This window comes from Cricetulus griseus, chromosome 7, assembly GCF_003668045.3.
Source record: "Cricetulus griseus strain 17A/GY chromosome 7, alternate assembly CriGri-PICRH-1.0, whole genome shotgun sequence".
Lineage (NCBI taxonomy): Eukaryota > Metazoa > Chordata > Mammalia > Rodentia > Cricetidae > Cricetulus > Cricetulus griseus.
In genome coordinates this window covers 39,313,557-39,335,210 of record NC_048600.1, presented here as the reverse complement: position 1 = coordinate 39,335,210, position 21,654 = coordinate 39,313,557, and the positions used below count along the sequence as shown (strand labels likewise).

Genomic DNA, 21,654 nt, shown 5'->3' with positions numbered 1-21,654 from the left:
CCATAAGAGACCTCATCAAAAAAGTCAGATGGAGAACAACATAAGATACTTGATGTTGATTGCTGACTTACACACACGCACACACACACACACACACACACACACACACCTTTATTATAACCTGGAAATTGTTTTCAAACTCTAGAGAAGTACATAGAAAAGATGGGCCTGGGTTTGAAGAACTGCTAGTCTCTCCAATGTACCATGTCTCATGTTAGAATTTGAATGGGTTGGGCGGGGGGCACAGGGCTGACAGAAACATCAGCCTTATTGTCTCTGGAACACAAATGTCTCTTGGGAGTCATAACTACCTGTCTGTTGACGTGGTGGAATGTAGGGCAGGATGCCAGACCCCTTCCACAGGGTGGCCTTGTTCTTGAGATAGGCTTCTTTCCAAGGAAGAGGACATTCAGCTGCAGGATCAAAATAAGTGAGAAAGGCTGGCTCTGCCAGGTCAGGGAAGTCAACAGAGAGCACAGGGAAAAGTTTGCAGCATCCCTCATCGCTTTCCCCATATGCACTGAGCCTGCTCATTCTCTGCAGTCTCTGAGTTTGGCTTCAACAGTAGCAGAGGCAGATTAACACTCAAAAGAGGCCTCAGGCCAGTCCTTGATGTGGGTGGGTAGTTCAAAGCAAGGCACAGAAGTAGGAAATGTCTCAGGACTCCGCCATTCCTTCCTGCTGTAAATTTCCATTTTACACAGATAAGATGGCTGCCCTATCCTTTAAATCAGATGAGGCAAGCCCTCACTGCAGTACCTGGCTGCCTGAAGGTCAGTTAAGCAAACCCTGCTGCAGGAGACAAAGAGATCCTGGGATGCTACCTGAAGCAAGTAGGCCAGCAGTTATCTCCCACAGGGTTGGGCGTGCATCCAGGATGGGCCATAGTGACAACATATCTGGCATTCTTTTCTTCCTTGCCTTCCTCCCACTCTTCCCATAAAGAAGTCATCCATCAAGATAAAACTTTAGGGCAGGCATAGGAAAAGTTGCCCCTAAACAAATCAATACCTGTACTTTCCATGTGTGGAGTAATTGTTACGTGATAGCTCTTACTATGGATATGTTATGAAGGTAGGTACATATTTATCCCTGTTTCTCAGATAGGAATGATGAGTTTCAGAGAGGCACTATGACTTATAAAGATTGCATAGCAAAGGGGTGTTTCAGTCCAACTTACTGTCTGATTCTTATTGAGAGTTTAAAAGTTCATTTAAATTAGAATTATGACAAAGGCTTCCATTATGACATTTCATGTATATATTTATCTCATCAGTTCCTCCATTATCTTCTCTTTTTCTCCTCATACTCATATTTATTCCCTTCCAAAATATCTCTTTTACTTTCTTTTTGGGGGAAGAGAGATCAAATGCATTTACTTGAGGATGCTTACTGGAGTGTGGGTAATGGGTTTGTTGCTATTTCTTAAGACCCCTTTTGAGAATGCCATAGCACTCCTATTGCTGGTATGAAAGTGGGCTGTACAGCATTAACCAGACCCTTTAGTTTACCCTCATGTGAAATGGCATGGCATGCATTTGGTGGGGTATGCAGGTGGGTGGGTTTTCTCTGGTCTCTTTGGCTTCCTATGCTCTGAGATGTGGCTGTGTTTTCATTTCTCTGCCTTTCTTGTTTATGTTACCATGCTCTCAGATGTAGTGTGCTGTCCCCAAACCAGACACCATCTCTTTCTCTCTTTCTTTCTCTCTCTTGTAGGCACGGTGCTGTTGTGCCAGGCCAACCAGGAGGGATCTTCCATGTACAGTGGCCCCAGTTCACTTGTATATACTTCCGCAAGTAAGCCCACAGTTGTGGCTCTTTTTGTTTTGTGATATGTATATATGAGTCCACTCATCTCCTTGCCATGTAAGTCTCTCCCCTTCCTTAAACTCCTTCAGGGTGTCCTTTCCATAGGGTGGAGTGGCGTTTCATAAGCATGTCTGTTTCTTCATTGCCTTAGAATCAAAATCCCTCCATTTGCTCCCATTCATAGCAGTTCCACATCCCAGATATGTACTAGCCATTTTTCATTAAACCTGCCTTGACTGACTGTCATGATGGGCATTTGTTGGTTGGGAAGGTTGTGGGAGGAAGGGAAACAAAGCCATTTCCTGCATTTATCATAGCTCTGTAAATTAATGGTAATGTATTTTAAATGTGCAAGCCACCCAAAAGTCCCCAATAGTGTAGCAGGTATCTTGGTCTGTTTCTTTGTATATAGAAGGTTCTCTGTGGGAAATATGACCAGCTTATAGCTAGATTGCAAGGTTTGCAAGTCCAAAATGAAGGGAGATAAATTAAGGTTTTTCAAATTTCATTGGAAGGCAGCAATACAAAATGTTCTAATTAAATTGTATATATGTATATAAATACATGTATATGTAAATATGGCCACAGAGGGGCAGTGGTATGAGAGGAAATATACGGTTGGAAGGAAGGCCTGGGGAGCTCCCTACCTGATCTCCAGAGCAGACTGGATAACTAAAGCCAAACCCAGGCCCTTTGGGTCTTCTCCTTTTGTCTCTTAGTCAGTGTTCTTTATTTGTTATCTAATGCAGGCACTCTATGTAGTCCTGGGAGATTCCCTTAGTTGACAAAAGTGTCCTCTTCAGTGTTGGTGCTCAAAAATTAGCCTGCAGGTCCTTGGGAAAGTCACTCAGCTTCTGAAACAAAATCATGAAGGGTAGAGTTGAAGTGGAGGTTCATGACAGTCACAAAAATAAAAGCAAGGAGACTCCTCACTACTGGGAAAAACCTGACCCCTCAATTCCCAAAATATGAGAGTAGAACAAAATAGGTAGGCCACCAGAAGCCCAAACTGTAAGGATGACAGCTCTGGAACATACCAAGTGTATGTGGAATAGGCAACTACTTCATTTTCAAACCCAGGTTTGAATTGGTTAAATGAGCGTTATATTTTTCTGTGCCCCAAGAAATTCTAACCCTGACAAAAAGTTGCTCTTTCTGAATGGAGGTAAATTGTCCCTTGTGAGTCACTGTAAATGTTAGCTTTCTCCATGCCCACTCCAGGTAGGTACTGTACTACTTGTTTTACAGGAGGAAGTGGAAGACTCCTAGGACGGTGACTAACCTGGAGCCAGGGGAGTTACTCAATGTTCAGAGGCATTTACTGACATACTAGGTTCTTTGCACTTGCCTGCCCTTCTGTTTCTTCCCTATTATCTGGAGAAGAGTTGGTGTATTGTTAGTATTGTTAGTATTGGTCTCCAGAACTCGCAGAACAAATTATCTAATATGCATTCTATAGGACAGTGTGGGCAGGTCTCAGAGAAGCTAATTATTTGAATTCATCATGTTTGTTAGCCACACTGGGAAAGTAGTCAGTTAACATACTGGACAAAATGGATCTGTGTACTAGTGTGATATGCTTCCATCTTTTTTACAGAAGTAAACCAGACACACCTCAGAAAGGAGTCATTTAGATCTGTCTAGCTGCTCTAAAGCAAACTGGGGGCATGTTTTATATATCAAATATAGAAGTATCACATAAACTCACTGATAAAATAATGGGGAAAATGATGTAAGGATTTAGCCAACCAAAGTCACAGGCCAGACCCTATCCTTATCCATTCTATAAGAAATGTAAAACAAAAATGAGTGGAAACATGTATTATTGCCACATGTGATGGTCCATGGCTTTGATCCCAGTACTAGGGCACTTGGGAGGCAGGTGAGTCCTGAGTTTGATACCAATCAGGCTTATAGTTACATAGTAAGAACCCATCTTCAAAATAGAGGAAAGAAAATGTACATTTTATATTCATGTTTTTAAATGTATATTCTTCATAGGTGCCTGATATTCTAAGCAATTGCAAATTGTCTCTCTGCAGGAACAATGTCTAAGTACTCATGCAAAGGGTCTTTTTTTCAGTACTAAGAATATATGGTGACATTACCGCCTCACATGTATGATTACACAAGCTTAGCTAGTTCCTATTTTAAGTGACATCAGTCATCTCACCTACAAATTTTCAATTTCTTATTGTCACAGATCGGCCATGTGACCTTTAGAAATTATGCTAATGGCCTCTTCAAATGCTATTGTTTAATTATATTTTAATCTGTTGTCCCAATTGCTGAATCTTCAAGTTCATAGCAATTATTTTCAAATATATTAAAATCAATGCCATTTTCCATAGCAGTCTTAAAGGAAGCAATTAATAGCTAATTTCATTTTAAAAAAAAAAGCACAACCTAGTTTCTTCCACTAAGATTCTTTTCTGGGTGTTTATCATAAGCAATAGTATTCTGATTGCCAAGCTGGGTGAGTATTTTGTCAGAGCAAGGAACTCTACTAGCAGTATGTAAAGGTTATTCACGACCTTTGGGCACACTGCCCAGGCTTCCTTTCTTCTTCATTGCTTTTTGATCCAGCTGTTTGCAGAGAGCTGGCACCTTGGCAAGACTTATCTGGGTTTTCTCTTTCTTACCAGTGAAAATACACTCTAGAACAAAGCTGTAGCTCCTGACCAAACCATCAAGCCAACATGTACAAGGTCCTTTTCTTTCAGGGAAGATTCTTACCTGGTGGAGCACTCCATATGATGGTGGAGCACTCCTTCCGATCTTGCTCTGAGAGCTGAATGATACAGTCTTTCTTTTGGAACCCTGCCTTCTATTTCCAAGTGAGGGCTCTCTTAATTCTAAGCAATGTTTCAGGGCATCATTTTTCATCTTGAAGATATACATATTTCTCATTTTTTTTTACTCACAATCATGTTCCTAGAAAAATGTATGTGGCAGTTAGACTCTGTGAGTTGTTTTTATGTAAGCTAACCTCTGATACTACTCATCAATTTGAGGGTTCTTTGCATTTTTTATTATATTTTTATTATTGAAATAAGTTTTAAATTTAAATAAACTTTGATCATGTTCTTCCCCTGCCCCAGGTCCTTCTGTAGTCACTTGATCACTATTTTTGTCGTTGTTTTAAAACCACAATTATTTAATTTACCCTAGGTCCTTGGGCTATCTAGTCTCAGGTTCCTGTTCACCTAAGCAGTGCTGGGTATGGGTCCCGTCTTGTGGAATGGGCCTTAAGTCAAATCAGTTATTGATCACTCATGCAAGCTTTTTGCTACCACTGCTCTGGCTTTTCTTGCAGGTAGTGCACCATATTAGATCAAAGCATCTGTGGCTTACTATGTTTATGTTTCTCCTTTGGTAGCATTCAGAATACCTTCCTGTACCAAATAAACTAGAACATAGGAGTGGAGGCTCTATGTAGGCACCAGATTGACATGTTTCATAAGTTGTGTAGGTGCCTTGCTGTCGGTTGTGGAGAACAATCTACATATAGTCTTGGAAACAGGCTTGGTTGTTTAAAGATTCCCAAGGGGTCCTTTGGCCAGCAACTCAATTAGACATAACCCAATGCCAGTATTAGAAGCTTCTTGGGTAATAAGATATAGCCAGCTGGGAATCTGTATCTCCCATTATTTGGTGATTTCATTTAGATCACCTTCATATATGTGTATATTTTAGGAAGTTTCTACTGTATTCAATACTACCCCTCAAATTCCCCCAAGTTTTAGCCATCTCTCCTTGTATTCCCTCGCACAACCTCCTCTGCCCCCACCTTGATCTTCACACTCCAGCCCCCACTCTGGTCCATCCAACCATAATTATCTACTCTATGCCCTTCCCCAAGGAGATCTATCTGTTCCCTCTAATTCCTTACTTTATGTAGTTCTACAGATTATAGCTTGTTTTTGACTGGCTTAACATATAACCCACATAAAAGCAAATACCATATTTGTCTTTCTGGATCTGGGATACCTCACTTGGGATGATTTTTTTTTTCTAGTTCCATCTATTTGCCTGCAAATTTCATGTTTTTTTTTTTTTGAAATGGCTGACTAATACCATTGGATAAATACATCACATTTTTAATCTGCTCTTCTATTGAAGGACATCTGGGTTGTTTCCAATTTCTGCCTACTGTGAATAGAACAACAGTGAACATGGTTGAGCAAGTGCCTTTGTGGTAGGATGAAGCATCCTTTAGGGTATGCTAAAGAGTGTTACAACTGTATCTTGAGGTAGATGGATTCTCATTTTTCTGAGGAACTGCCTCCACAGTGGCTAAATGAATTTTTACCCCCACCTACAATGTATGAGTATTTACTCCATATCTTTACCAGTGTGAGCTGCCACTTGTTTCAACTACCTGAGCCACTCTGACATAGACAGAAATAAGATGAAATCTCCAAGTAGTTTTGATTGGTATTTCTCTGGTGGCTTAGCATGTTGAACATTTCTTTAAGTATTTCTCCGATCATTTGAGTTTCCCCAATTTCAAGGTATATTACAGAGCTATATAAAACCAACATGGTGAAGGCACAAGAATAGTCATGCTTGTTGATCAATGGAATCAAACTGAAGACCCAGATATATATTCACACACCTATAGTCACCTGATTTTTATAAAGAGGCCTAAACTACACACTGGAAAAAAAAGGATAGCATCTTCAATAACTGGTACTGGCCAAACTGGATGTCAGCATGTGGATGAATGCAAATAGATCCATACTTATCACCCTACACAAAACCCAAAGTCCAAATGAATCTAAGACCTAAACATAAAACCAGACACACTGAGACTGATAGAAGAGAAAGTAGGGAATAACCTTGAACACACTGGCACGAGAGAAGACTTTCTGAATAGAACACCAGTAATGGAGGCACTAAGAACAACAATCAATAAATGGGAACTCATAAAATTGAAGAGCTTCTGCATGGCAAAGAGCACTATTACTTGGGCAAAGGGGCAGCCTATATAATGTGGAAATGTTTCTACCAACTACACATCTGATAGATGGCTAATATCAAAAATATATAAAGAACTTCAGAAATTAGATATAAAGAAAACAAATAACCCAATTATAATTGGGGTACAGATCTAAACAGAATTCTCAAAGGACTTTCCATTTTTATATTGGCCTTAAATGTTTTTAAGTTAAGTTGTCCATATTCTTAGCCAATAGATAATCATCTGTAAATAATACCCTTACATGCAGTAGGGGAGATCATTTTCAAGGGAACCCTGCTGGATGAGCCTGTAAAGAAAATAATATCAACTGAAGTCACTGCTTTTTAAGATGCACTTTTGCATAATGTTACCCCTACTAAGTAAATCTTCCTGATGGGACCTAAACAACATCATTAAGAGGGAAAATTTTCACTTGGGACTGCCTGTCAGTATAACCTAGTCCCTTTGCTCTTCCCATCTGACCCTACACTTTATGCTGACTTAAAAGTGTCATAGGACACTGCATAGCCTTCCATATGCCCCCATAAGACACTCTCAGAAACCAGAAACACTTTATACATTCTATACCAAAATTAAAGTCAGAGAAAAACATCAAGATTTGGCAAGATGTGTTCCTACATGCTTACTAACATGTAACATGCTTACTAAGAATGTTAATAGGGGCTGGTGAGATGACTCAGAGATTAAGCATATTGGTTGCTCTTCCAGAGGTTCTGAGTTCAATTCCCAGCAACCTTATGGTCACTCACAACCATCTATAATGAGATCTGGTACCCTCGTCTAGTATACAGCATACATGCAACCAGAATGCTGTATACATAATAAAAATAAATCTTAAAAACAAAAAAAATGTTATTAGATGCATTGTGAGCCATAAGATTCTTTGCCAGAGAAGTTTTGAGATGGGCAGGGAAGTGCTGGTAATAAACTTGATGCCTACCCCATCTCAATATGTTTCTAGAAATGTTGCTCAGTATGTCATATGTTTGGAACAATGTCCTTCTGCAAACTTGCAGCGTGTCTATGTGGAGTCCTAGATCCTTCTCCCTTTCTCCCATGTTAATTTGAGACGTAAACTCTGAGCCAGGCTTACTCTGGATGAGTCACAGCCATAACACCATCTTCTCCTGGTAGTTTCTGGTCCTTTTATTTCCCTAGAACATAAAGACAGGATTGCTACCTGAGCATCCAACGAATGCTGCTGCTTCCTTAACCTAAGACATGACTCAAGATACAGCTCAGACTGGCTTCCAATTTTCCATCTTCCTGCTTCAACTTGTGGAGAGCCGGGGTGATGGATATGCACCACCATACCCAGCTACACCCCCAGCTCTTTGAAGGGAAGGGCTTGCCAGCCAGCAGTCTTTTTTCAAGTGACTACTATCTTGCATCCTCCATTTGGTTATTAATCTCAATGCAGAAGAGTGGCCTTTGTCTTTTTCAAATGGGGGTCTGCCTTCTGCAAAAGACTGCCAGTTGCAAAGCTCCCATCCTGTGGTGTGCCCCCAAACATCTTATTTGTCTTGATATTTCTTTCACAGAAATACATATGACAGATAAGGAGTCACTGGAGGATGTGCTTGCTTTGTGTCAGACAGATATTAAAACAATAAACTATGCTGCCCTGGGATTCCAGCACACACAAAGCCAGAGAACAAGGCTGAGATGAGATGTTTCTGAAAAGCGGTGAGGCAGTTGTGCTGGGGAAATTCCCTGGAAACAACAGGACCTGTGATAGCATTGAGAGAAAGCATTTTTTAATGCTCACATTTGCTTAAGAGGATCAAGCGCCTGCTGCAGATCCTAAGTTCAGCTCCTTGACAATGCCCACCCATTCTCCAGCTCTGATAGGGGCAACAGAGAACTCCTTCAGTAGTTTGAGAAGCTTATGTGGAGAAGTTTATTTTTTTAAGTGCTGTTCTGCATGTCTCTGCTTTCTTAAACTATTGTGAATTTAAAAATAAGAAGGGGTTGGAGCAGTATTCTCCAGTCAAACCTCTGCCCATACACATTCTAGAGGTGAAAGCATAGAAACAAGCTTGGCTTTTGAAGGGCATCAGAGGGCAGTGTGATGTCACAGAGTAGGTGTACAATCCTGGTGGACTCAGATTTGCACATTGAGCCAGGTGTGCAGCTAACCCTAAGGTCCCCAGGTCTGCAGACCTGCAGAACAGTAGCTGAAGACTAAGGATGGGAGAAAGGGCACGTGTGTATTTCAAGAGCTGGAAGGGAGATTCCAGGAGCTCCCTGCGTGGATATTCTGATCATAGAGACAGAAATGCAAGTAGAGGGCTCCATCCCACTCAGTACAAGGATACCAAAAAAGGATGAGTGTGTGCCTCTTGTGGAAGGAAAGGGAATCTGGGAGAGTTCATAGCCACCCAGGAATTTAAACATTTGCCACTGCTAATGGAACTTTCCTTAAATCGTGTTATCAGCTTCAGATAAAAGCAATCACAGGGCTACCAGAGAAATTGAGTACAGTGGCAAGGAAATGCAGCTTTAGGCCCAAATACCCAGGCTGAATGCATACACCTATCTCATTGGGTTTTGTTTTCATGCAATGCAGGTTTTTGATACCTCATTTCTTTCTGTGTAAAAACAAGAAAGAGCTGGAAAGATGGCTCAATGGGAAAGTATTTGCCATGCAAACATGAGGACCTGAGCTTAAGCTAGAAAGCCACACATAAGAAAGGCTGGGCATGTTGGCACACACTGTAATCTAGGGGTTGGGGGTCTGGAGACTGGCAGGTTCAGAGAGCTTGCTGGACACCCAGTTTGGTGGTGGCATTGACTACATCCAAGCCAATGAGAGACCCTGTCTCAAAAACACTAACACCTATGGAATGATACCTGAGGGTTCCCTAGCCCCTGCATGCTCATGTATTTTGGCCTTCTCCCTTTAACCCCCCCACACAAAAATCACTTCTAACCACGAAGAGTCCTACTTTCCACTAACACATCCTGGTCCCCATCAGTGGCTTCACAAAATTCTGCCAGCACTTTCCCACAACACAAAGAAAAGATCAGGACTGCGATGATGTGTGGTCTGCTTGGGTGGTAGTTGTGATGTGACCCACTATCTTTGCTATATAAATTGTCTTGGATACTTACTTGTATGTGGGCATTAAAAGAAATGGCCATGTAAGTTCTTTCCAGAATTCTAGAGTAATAACAGCTACCAAGAAATAGACTAGCTTCTCAAAGGACCTAATTGGGAAGGTTTTATTTGTCTAATGACTGGGCAACTGGGCATTTTCCAAATGGCCCTCCTGCAGTCTTGGGATTCCAGCTCCTATATCAGACATGGGATTAGCAGGTACAGATGGCACCTGTCCTACAGGTTTGTTTCAGGTGTTGAGCAAAGGCCTCAGAGTCAGTTTTTGTTTTCGTGGGGGCTTTTTGTTTTATTTTGTTCTAAGCTAAACGCTGATCCTGAGAGGCAGATGGCCTCAAACCCTGACAGACAGAACAGCTCTCCTCACGGTGATGGCTGGATGTGAAATGAACAAATGCATTTGCATCTCATACCTGTCTTGTGAGTCACTGCCAGTCCCCCTCTAAGGACCTCAAGCTTGAGAGCTCTAGCAGCCCCAGAGAACCATGGGAAATCCAGTCCAGCATAAGGCAGCTAATTTATCTCACTTGCCCTGCTTCCTACCTTGAGAGGCAATCCATCGAGCTCACTGTTCCAGCCAGCTGTTAGATAGATCATGAATGATTTAACAATTGAACCTTTACTGTATATATATGCACTCGATAAAGTCATTATTTATATAAACTATTTGGTTTCTCTTTTTTTCCCTCTTGGCTTCCTGGCGGTGGGGGAACAAAACTAAGTTGACATTGGTACTGATTTTGTCAAACTAAGAGATTATGGCAAATGGCTCCATCTAAATTAAAATAGATCCCAGCTTCTATGCTCTGTCCAACAACAGAAAGCACTTTTGCAAATTCTGGCTACAGTACTGCCAAGTTAAACACTCCAAGATGGAGATTCATTTCCATTTTGCTGAATGAAATGTTACAAAAATCTTGCCAGGGGGAAGTCTGTCAATACCTATGAGTCAGAGGGATCACGAGGACCTCTTCCACAGAGAATGTGGGACTGCATACCCAGAAGCCATGAAGCACCCACTGTGCACCTGCTGAATTAACCCTGTCATTTGCAGCACGGTAGAGAAACTAGCTAGGTTCTATAGGAAGTGGCAGCAGAGTGGTGGTTAGTGAGACAAAGGCTGCTTTCTTGCTCAGCCACACACAGATGAGTGATTTGAGAATATTTCTGTGCATGGGTAATGAGGGTACGCTTTTGTTCTGCCTTTCAAAATTGACTGTTTGGGGTGAAGAAATCTTTCTGCTTGGTGAACACTGATCCTGCGATCCAGAACAAATCCCTGCATGTTCATTGTGCTTGGTTTTCTGTATGGTTTTCTTCTAGCTCATCCATTTATGTACGAGCAGGAGATTTATTTCAAACCAAGATGTGGGTAAAATAATATGTGGTAACAGAACTAACAAATTAATTACATATAGACCAATAAATACAGTACCCCAAAGTAGTAGGTTAGTTTTATACTCAAATAGTCCCAACTTCTGAAATGAGATTTTTCGTGGACATGTGTGTGTGAGCACCTGTGTGTGCTCCTGTGTGTGCATGCCTGTGGAGAACAGATGTGGACCTGAGTGCCTTCCTCTATGTTCTCCACCTGAGTTTTTGAGACAGAGTCTCTCAATGAGCCTGAAACTCACTGATTTGGCTGGTGGAGGGAGTAGGGGGCAGGCCAGTGAGGTAAGCCACAGGGATCTGTCTGTCTCTCCCTTCCAAGTGTCACTATGTGGCTATTTAAATAAGGGTTCTTGGGATTGAACTTAGGGCCTAATTGCTTGCAGGAAACTTGCTTTACTAGTAAACCATCTCCCAAGCCCTGAAATATGTTTCTTATTCAAATCTTCCAAATTCAAAAGTTGTAGCAGAATTGAATCACCATGAACTTACAATAACTAGGTTTGTGTATACAACTAAGTCCTCTACTGACGTGGCTCTAGTGTAACTCTTGTTGCTACTTACACATCTCTATATGTTGGATAGTTTGCTTATAAAACCCTGGCTTATATCCAGATGCTTAAATAACTCTGGTAGGGAAGGGAAATGGGCCACACTTGGATTTTATCAATATAAATCTATGGCCATCTGTGTGTACTGCACCCAATTAGTGGAAGAGCAATAGAACTTTCATAGGTGTCTTGAAATCTCAGAATATAAGCACATAGGGCAAATGATGGAATAGTCCCTCCCCCAACATAGTGCCCAACAGGGAGTATGCTGAGATCTCCAGGAAGTTTGTCAAAAGAGTCCCCTGCAGATTTATCCAATCCATGATGGATTGAAGCTGGCTCTCTCTATCAGATGAACTAGAAACACAGCAGAGGATAGTGCAGCTTGTGCAGGCAATAAGAGGGAAGCCACGCTAGGCTAGCCTCAAAAAGAGAGAAAGCACAGCGGGAACTAGACTGGGGATGCCCAGGGGCTGGGTGAAAGATAAGGCTCAGAATCTCAACTTTGGAGGCTACAGAGTTGCTCTAGACTCCAAATGCCCCTAGAAATCCAAAAAAAAAAAAAAAAAAAAAAAAAAAAGCAATACTCCAGATTCATATGGTTTTCCAAAGAGCTAATGGGTTAATCTGTGCATCTGGCAATTAGCAAGTGTTAATAAATGCTAGCTGCTATCATGCAGTTGAATCTCTTCCATCAGCTAATGGAGTCTCACAGGCTAGATATCTGCCAACTGTGATCACATCTTTGCTAGGATTACTCCAGTTATCTCTGCCCAAGGTTTAGACAAGTGAGATCCAGGATCTCTCAGTACTATCAGCATGAGTAAATGATGCTTTATCCTTAGAGTGAGCAACCTGCCTAGGCAGCATCTTAAGACTTCCAGGTTCAAGTTTAGGATCAGCCACCCAGTTTTCTCTGTAACTGAGCTGCTGCAGAATTCTGATTATCTGAAGAGTGCAATCATAACATTGCAGTGATCTTGTGCCAGGTGATTTTTTTCCATGTTAGAGACATGGTAGTACCCAAAATATAGCTCTCAGGATAGTTCAATGAAGAGTTATAGAAGGATGTGTCCATCAAAGAGGCAGTAAGGAAAACCAACGATAGAGAGAGGAAACATAACTCTAGTGGAATATGCTGATATCAGCATAAAGGGACAAGATGTGAGAGACAACGTGAGGAAATGAAGCCCAGCAGCAGACCAAATTTTGCCTCATGGAGTCTTCATTAGTCTTTATAGACTAAACAAAAGGAAAAGAATCTGCCAGAGCCACTCAGAGGCAGCAGTCACATCAAGCAGGAGAAAACTGAGACATCCTAGTCTCTCTTCAAAGTCTAGCTGAAGTATAGACTTGGATCAATACATGTGTGCCTTGACAGTCAAGCTGGTATAGTGTCACTGTGTCCCCACTCCCCATCTCCTTTCAAGACCACACATCTCTCTCCAAGTTCAAATTCTTGCCAGTTCTTTCAAACACATCCTAATCAGACCTATAACAGCCTTAGAAACTTCTGGCTAATTTGGATTTGACTAAAACTTTTGTACCATGACTGTTATGTAAAGAGATTCAATTATGGTACGCAGTGTTTTGTGAGTAACTACCGCCCATAAAAAGTTAATTAATCAGGGCTGTGTCAATTTCCTGGTGCCGTGTCAATTTGCTGCAAGGTAATTAATCACTAATCACCCACCAGCCAGCCAGCCGAGGGACAATCCACCAGCCATTTATTGTGTCTCCCCCCCCCAATAAATGGCCAGCGCAGCCAGCAAGAAACACATCTTGCCTTTCACAATATTTTTATCGACACTTTCGGATGCTGTAGTAGAATGCAGCAACAAGCCTCGGCAGTTCAATGGAATATGAATATTAAAGAAAGAAACGAGTGGAGATTTATAGGGCATTGCATTTCTGTTATGTCAGTTTTGAGATTAAACCAAGCAAATGAACAGTGAAAAATTACTCTTCCATGTGGAGAATGGTGATTAGAATTGTACATTAATTAGAAATTTTTTTTTGTTTTCCCATTCAATGCATTTCTAATGAGGATGTCCTATAAGGCACCGGTTTGTCCAAAATGTAGATTTATTCACTTCTAAGCAGAAGCATTTAACATCATTTATGCTGAACAAGAGTGTATCCCAAATGTGGGTTTCAGACATAAATACTGTGAGTAGAAGCACCAGAAATTCTACACATTAAGATGCTGTTTGAGATCCTTTTATAAGATGACAGAAAGAATGAATCACGTTTGCCCTAAGCCCTAAAATTACTGGATTAAAAGAAGACCTTTCTATAAAAGGGTATAAAGATACACCCTGTCATATTACATTTGCAACTGAATGTCACTTAAAGAGGATGATTTAGTCATGTGTGAACCCTGTGTCCCAAGCCAGATTGGTGGACTTTAATTCTGGATTTGTTTTGAAAAGAGAAGTTAATATTTTTGGCCATTCAGAAAACAACAATCTGGTTTTTGGACCTCTTGTGAAGATGTTTACTGCCCAGTGCCCAGCCTTTCAGGAGCTAGGCTGGCTGTTTATGGTGCCCCAGTGTGTTTGTTAACTACTACACCATATCATATCATAATTTATAGTCTGACACATGAAATGTGAGTCCCCACAAGGGAATCCTGTAAGATCCTGAACCTGCTGTGGAAGGCACATTTGCAGCCCCCAAATTCAAGCATTTGAATGTGTCCTATCATCCATTACTTGCAGAATAATTCAATCACATATTAGCATGTGCACTTGTGTTTTCATCTCTCCAAAGGATGGGAAAACAAGTGGGGATTCAGGATGCAAAGGGGTAGAAGGCACCAGACAAAGAACCCACTCTGATGGCAACACCTTTACCAGGGCATCTGGCAATCTCATGCAAATTCAACCCAGCACACAAATGCAAAGAATAATTGCCCATTAAAGCGGGTTGTATATTTTTATGGCTGTGTTGCAGAATCAGCCCCCCTGCCGGGGTCTGCATCTGCTATTCTTCTGTCTCTCCCAGAGCTCTAAAACTTTAATATGCAGTTTATAACCCTCAAGTATTTTCCACTGGCTTTGTGTTTCTTCTCTTGGGATTTCCAGGCTGGTGAAATGATCTCATTTGTGTTTATTTTCTAAGGTAAGCACCATGTTCATAAACGAAATGGAGAGGGAGGAGACACTAGTCACTGTAAATACATGAAGGTGGAGCTCATTGATGGTGGGAGCTTTGTCTTTGAGGGAGACATGGGCAGGAAGCAGTAGACACTTGGTAAATGGCTCATTTGGCTGGTTGATACACCCCCATGTCTTCCATTTAAAACCACTGATTTGCCTTGATGCTTGAGAGTTATGGAGTGCCTCTTGTTCCTTTCCTTAAGCTTCTATTCCATAGAGTTTCCACAATGTTAGAAGATTCCTTATTCCCAAGGGCAAGGTGACACTCCCCTCACCCTGTACCTGCACTCATATTCATCTCTCTCACTGAAGGGCTTTGACAGGGACTATGTGGAGCTAGGAATGGAGATGTGTCAGACACCTAGGGAATTTTTGATCCTGCCCTGTGCTTTTCTGGTGTTACATCGTAGCTTATGAGCTAAATCCCATTTTGTTCTGTTGACACTGGACTCCCCAAACTTTCATGTTACACAGGTTTAAGAGGGAATGTATGAGTTTTCTCTTCCTCATCTTCTCCACCCAGAAGGAGATCCAGAATTGAATACCACATCCACAAATCAATTTGAATACCACCATTGTCACTTACTGGTGGTTTTATCTAGGTGTTTAATAATCTCAAGCTTTCTATCAGGGGTGGGGGATCCAACTCGGGAGTTATGGTTCTAAATATGCCTGTAAGTTAGCATCTTTTTGTTTTTCTAACATTATTATTTGTTGTTTGTTTTTTATTTTGTTTCTTGGAGACAGGATCTCACTATGTAGCTCAGGCTAGCCTCAATGTTTGCAATTCTCCTGCCTCAGCCTTGTAAATGCTGGGATTATAGGTAGGAACCATTAGACACAGCTTATACAGAAAAATTAGCCAAGGTAACATTTATGTACTTAATTTTAATGCCAGCTTGCTGATTACAGAAATGGAGAGGGTTTGTGGCTTTTGTTTGGCACAACATTGCACTTATTAAGCATTTATTATCTACTTAATGGATGCAAACTCCGAACCAAAATGTACATAGATGATAAAATACTTTAACTCAACAAGACTAAGTGTTGCATCATGAAGGAAATGAATCATTAAGAGGCATTTCCTCTTATATTTGAAGAATAAATCCATTAGTTTGTGTTTAATCTGTGCCTGGGTTATCTGCCCAGGTAATTGCTTCAAATACACATTTGACCACGTCAGCATTTATAAACCCACACCCAGTAAGCAAGTGGAAAATTTCCACTTTCCCTATCCTATTAGTATAAAAGAAGTCTGATGAAAAGTTGTGTTCTTTGCCCTTGAAACTGACCATGTGACTTTTGACTCATGACAGCTATGCTCTTATCAGCAGCCATGAGAGAAAAACACTTAGAGAAGGGAAGAACCACAGGAAATGACTCCAAAAGTTTTATCATATGGAAATGGATGAGCATTTACTTGCTTGTTTCACAGAATTGCTATGCTCAGGCAGAGCTGTGGCTGGGCAGGAAAGAAATTGTTTATGGGCTATCTGGATGGAGTGACATAAGTAGCTTGTGGTAGGTACTACTTGTCTGGGAGAGTTTACTCAGAATAAGCAACATTTTGTGTGTAAGGTCAATGGGAGAGTATTGTGTAATTGTGGGTGAATTTGGGTTCTGATCCTCCTGAAGTGCCAGCCACCTCATTATTTTCAGGCAGGGTCATTTATGGTCTGAGACTAAAGAGGAAGTTAGGTACCAAAGGATAACTAGGTGTCAGTTAGGTGTTCCTCCAAACCATAGCAGGGCAGATGTAGAGCTTTGTCCTAATGGTCATGGTTAGGCTGGCTAGACAGCAAGTGCCAGTCATCCACTGCTTCCATGTCTTTAGTGAGGAGACTAGAAGTTTGTATTGACATGCCTGTTTCTATTTGTTTTTAAATATGGATTCTTAGGCTCAAAAACTCAGGTCCCTATGCTTTGAAATCAAGCACTTTCCTGACTGAGTCCCAAAACATTTTTGATCCATGCCAACTAATCTAAAATCAATGTGGCTAAAACTGAGGATTTTGATATGTCTGAATGGTACATTTGTTCAAGCATTCTCTCCTACTGGAAACTCGTGGATTTTGTATCTAGTAGCATCTCTGGACGAGTTCAGCGTCTCTCAGGACCACAGAAGAGATGATCTTCCAAGGCCTCATGACAACTATATCACTTGTGCTGTTTATTTTGCAGCTCTGGGAAGTGATGGCAAGTGGGCAGTGAAAAATCGGGGCCACGCTCTCCTAAAAGGAAAGAGGTAGTTAGGTACCAGAGGACAATCAAGGTTGGAATTGAGTGCAGTTAGGTGCTCATTGAAACCAAAGAGCAGGACAGATGGAGAGTTCTGCCATAATGGAGCTTGATTTATAACACCAAGCAAGAGTTCTTCTTCCCTCTTCATACAGTCCAAGCTACTTGATCTTGATATGGGAGGCCCAGAGCATCTGTCTTCAGAGGGTATTTTATGTGTGTGGGGTATGCAAATAAAAGATAAAAACAAAAACAAAGAAAATGAAAGGAGAAGATAGATATAAGATGGAAGGGAATAATGAGGAGAGGAGGAAGAAAGGAGGAATAGAGGGAGACAGAAGGAATGGAGGAGGGAGAAAGGGAGGAAAAGAGAGTAGGAGGTAAAAAGAATATCCTCTAGCCTCATCTCAGTATCTACAGTCACTTATCCCACCCAAGAAAACCAGACTGTCTCAGAATAGAGGCCTGGCTCTCCAGACCGAGCAGCATTTGCTCTCTTCATTCCAGTGTCAAGCTTCTGTTTCATGTGGCATCTCATCTCCACAACCAAATCCTCTAAATCAGGCTCATCACCTGATAGAGCTGGTCTCACTCCTGTGGCTCCGGAGGGGGCGCTAACAAGTGGGTCAGCATAATTCCAGAGTGCCCTCACACAGCAAGCCAGCTGCTCAACCACACTGTACATTCCTCAATTTCCTTATTTGGAAAATGCAAAACATTCTATGAAGATTTTTATTTGAATCATGTTGAGAGAGAATCAGGATGGAAGCATTCCCACGCATTTCCCCAGTCCTGAAACAAGCTTCTCTTGTGCTGCATAGTCCTAGGCTCAAATGAGCTCAGCACTTCCTGCTTCCTTCAATTCTGCCATATTGGTTGAAACATAATCCAGGAAACTTGGGCTCTAGAGACTGACTGGCATGAGGGTTTAATAAACCCATACAATTTGTTTTTTATCATAACCACAAAAACAGTTCAATATAAACTTCTGTCAGAAATAGGAGGATAAAGTCAATCTGGCTTTGTTCTATGATCTTAGCATTTTACTCATGCTGCAAAGGAAAGTATAATAAAAGCCCCTGTTCAGACTTCAAGAATGTGTACCAAATTCTAGACAACCACTGACAGTTGATCTTCACTTAAAGGGAATAATCCCTACTAAGAATGCATAGAGAATTGCAAATAGCCCTGGCTCATCCACTACATAGGTACAAACCTACTCTACCTAGATGGAAGGTTTTCTCTAGACCTCCAGAATCACTATGTGGTCCCTCCACCTCCTAAAGAGCAAGTACTTCCTGTGGGGCTCTTGCACACTTTCCTAATCTACTTTCTCATTTTTATGCTCCTCCCACAATCCCCACGAAGGTTCACACCTAAGTGGGTATGAGAAAGACTCTTGGATATGATAAGACACATGGGGCAGGAGTCTTCTGCTCCGGAAGGTGATAGTGGAGAAGGGTTTGGGCCCCTCTCTGCAGTGTGGATGCAAGGTGGAGAATATCTTTAGCATGGCATAACTGGGAATGCTCTCACTTGGTTAGAAGTCCTGCAGCAGCCTGGAAGAGGGAAATTTGGGTGTGTGGGGGGTGTTACAGACTTCCTTTGTGCCTCTCATTTCTGCTTTCTGGGTCCTTTCTGTAGCTTTTACAAACAGTGGCTTTTCACATACATTTTTCAGGAATCCAGTCTCTGTATGAGATAAAGTGTAGGGTACATTGTCTTTTAAGTGAACTAGGGAGTCGGCACAGGTAGAACAGTGTGAGGTTCAGCAAGAGACTGGGCATCTAGAGCCAGAATATTTCCCTGATGGCTGCTTGGACTTTCCTGAGGAGTTCATATCTGCATGCATGGGTGGAAGGGTCCCCTAAGACAACATTCAAGACTTGAGGAATTGCCAGGCATAGTTCCTCTCCCAACTCCTAATACTGTCTCCCCAGATGAGGAGCACTTCTTCCCAAAGAGGTAGTTATCAGACTTCCCTGTCTCCAGATACAAGCAAATGTGCACTGATGCTTAGAGGCTTGTGAGATGTTAGTAAGCCACTGAGGACACAAAGCAGCTTTCATACTCATGGCACACGTCAGCAAGAATGCCTCAATTAAAAGTTCCAGGCAAAGAATTGGGGGTGCTTCTCAAGGGACAAGCACTTGCCGAGCAAGAATGTCGAAAGCCCTGCATTCCACCCCCAACAATTTCCATGAAAAAAATTAAATTTGTAACAAGCCACATATGGATATAAAAGGGATGTAGACTCTAAAGATAGATAGGGGGAGCAAAAATAATGAACTCTTAATTCTATTCAGTTTAGCAAAAATGCAAAAAATATGTATGCATATGTGTAGAAATACAGATATGTCCATGCAAACAAATAGAATACACATATAATACACATGTGCATACATATGTATATATATTTTTATATATGCATAGGATATATTCAAAATCACATCCGTGCAAACATGTATAGATTGTGAGGTTTCCCAAACATGCACCCAGATATATGCATACACATACTCACATGAGTGCACACATAGGCATAGACAGTGATTGAGGCATTGACATAAGTTTTACATTTACTTTTCTATAATTTAGGCTTATGTGGGAGCTTTTCTCCTGTTCTGAGGAATTCTCTGTAAATGTCGGTCACTCCTTATATCCTATGGTCAGAAATAATTGTCGTACCTACATCATGCTCTCCTTGTTTGTTTCCATCCTTGGCAGTACTGCTGTTTGCCCTTTGAATCTTACTGAGAGAGGGTAGACCCTACATTAACAGGGTTAGGGAAATGATCCTCGCCAGACTACATGTACACCTATCTCATGGTATCCTGCTCTCTCTTCTCTCCCATAGTGCCTGGCTTCCCATATCCAGCCGCCACTGCTGCAGCTGCATACCGAGGGGCCCACCTGCGAGGCCGTGGCCGCACCGTGTACAACACCTTCAGGGCTGCAGCGCCCCCACCCCCAATCCCGGCCTATGGCGGGTAAGTACTGCACCCTCCTGGGAGGGGGGCCTCTCTGCACCTGCTCTCCCTCCCCAGAGGCACGGAGTGTTTGCGAACGCATGATGGTCTTGACCACCCCACCAGAAATTCCCCAGCATGCAGCCTAGCGTGCCTGCTGCAGAGCACCTTGCAAAGAGTATTGAAAAATGAGTGTAATTTGTCTGGTCATGGTTGGTGCCTTTAAGCATTCTACATGTCACATGTTGTTATGTAAATTCTCTTTGAGACTGAATGCTGGAGAACAGAGAAATGGTTACAGCCAAAGATGTATTTCTGAGGACTGCAAGCATCTGGTTATTAAGGAGGTTGGACTACATTTACCCCTTGATTTCAAAGGGACATGAGGTTTCCCATACATAAAATTCACTGGGGTGATCTTGCTTCCCTCCTCATAGACATTTTGCACTCCCAGGTGTATGAACTTTTGCCTGAGAAAATTAGATATTGAGTCAAACACAACATTCCAGACAGGAATGAAATTACAGTTAATTTGCCTCTTACTTGCATTTTCCAAAATAGCCCAGCTTGTCCTTTCTCCTCCATGGGAAAAGTGAAAATGGATTTGTTTTCTACTGCTAACTAAGGCTACCTGTGATTGGATGTTGTTACTGACAACTAAAGATCTAGGGATTTGGGGGAAGAAAGGAGGGAAGAAAGGAAGGAAGGGGGATAGAGGGAGGGAAGGAAAGATTGACTAACACAAAGGAGAGCACCCTGAAATGGCTCTTCCTCTGCTCTTTCATTAGGCATCTTGGAAGGGCATTCCTCCACCTCTGAGCATGAAGACAGAGAGGTGCCCTGAGGCAGTGGCCCTACATAGGACAAGGTCTAAGATATTTTTGGTTGGTACAACAGGGTAGAAATGGGTAATGGTATCGAGTGGATAGACTCCAGGTTGCTTAATACCCTGTGGTCCTTAGGCTAGCCCCACCCTCAGGACAAAGCTTTGCTGGGCTCAAAGTGTGAATTGAGCTCTACTTTCCTTCCCCCGCCCCCCAGTTGCATAGAACATTCCGCTACACTAAGGAGGATCTGGTGTGAGCTTTTCGAGGCCAAGGACTAGCTTTCTCATCTGTAGAAAGACTGTGTCTATGCTCGTGATCATATGAGAAGGGTTAAATGCATTTTCTTAAAAGCTTTGTTACATATAAATCTTTTAGGAAATCTGAATTACCCCAGCTCACTTGCTATACCGATGACAAAGGGAAATACTCTCGTCATTGTTTATTTATATCTCACCCACTCCAAAAGAGCCTAGCTGAAGTGTGTGAAAAAACAGACTATGAAGCAGACTGGAGACTATGCAGGAATGAGGCTAGGTGAGATCATCAAAACAGGAGAATAAAGGCAAGAAAAGGAACAAGATTACTGACATCCAGTTTCTTGTGTAAGTCAT

At 41.8% G+C, this 21,654-nt stretch overlaps 1 protein-coding gene across 7 annotated transcripts in view; it reads left to right on the top strand.

Moving 5' to 3' along the window:
* Positions 1 to 21,654, top strand: part of Rbfox1 (RNA binding fox-1 homolog 1) — a 356,901-nt gene that overhangs the window by 285,570 nt on the left and 49,677 nt on the right. For 5 of the 7 annotated variants that reach the window (XM_035447736.1, XM_027423939.2, XM_035447738.1 and 2 more), the window contains 2 exons: positions 1,717 to 1,797; positions 20,105 to 20,237. In XM_035447736.1, coding sequence (XP_035303627.1) covers positions 1,717 to 1,797; positions 20,105 to 20,237 — 214 coding nt within the window. The remainder of the gene's footprint in view (positions 1 to 1,716; positions 1,798 to 20,104; positions 20,238 to 21,654) is intronic. The other 2 variants (XM_035447737.1, XM_035447734.1) reach the window with 1 other exon arrangement.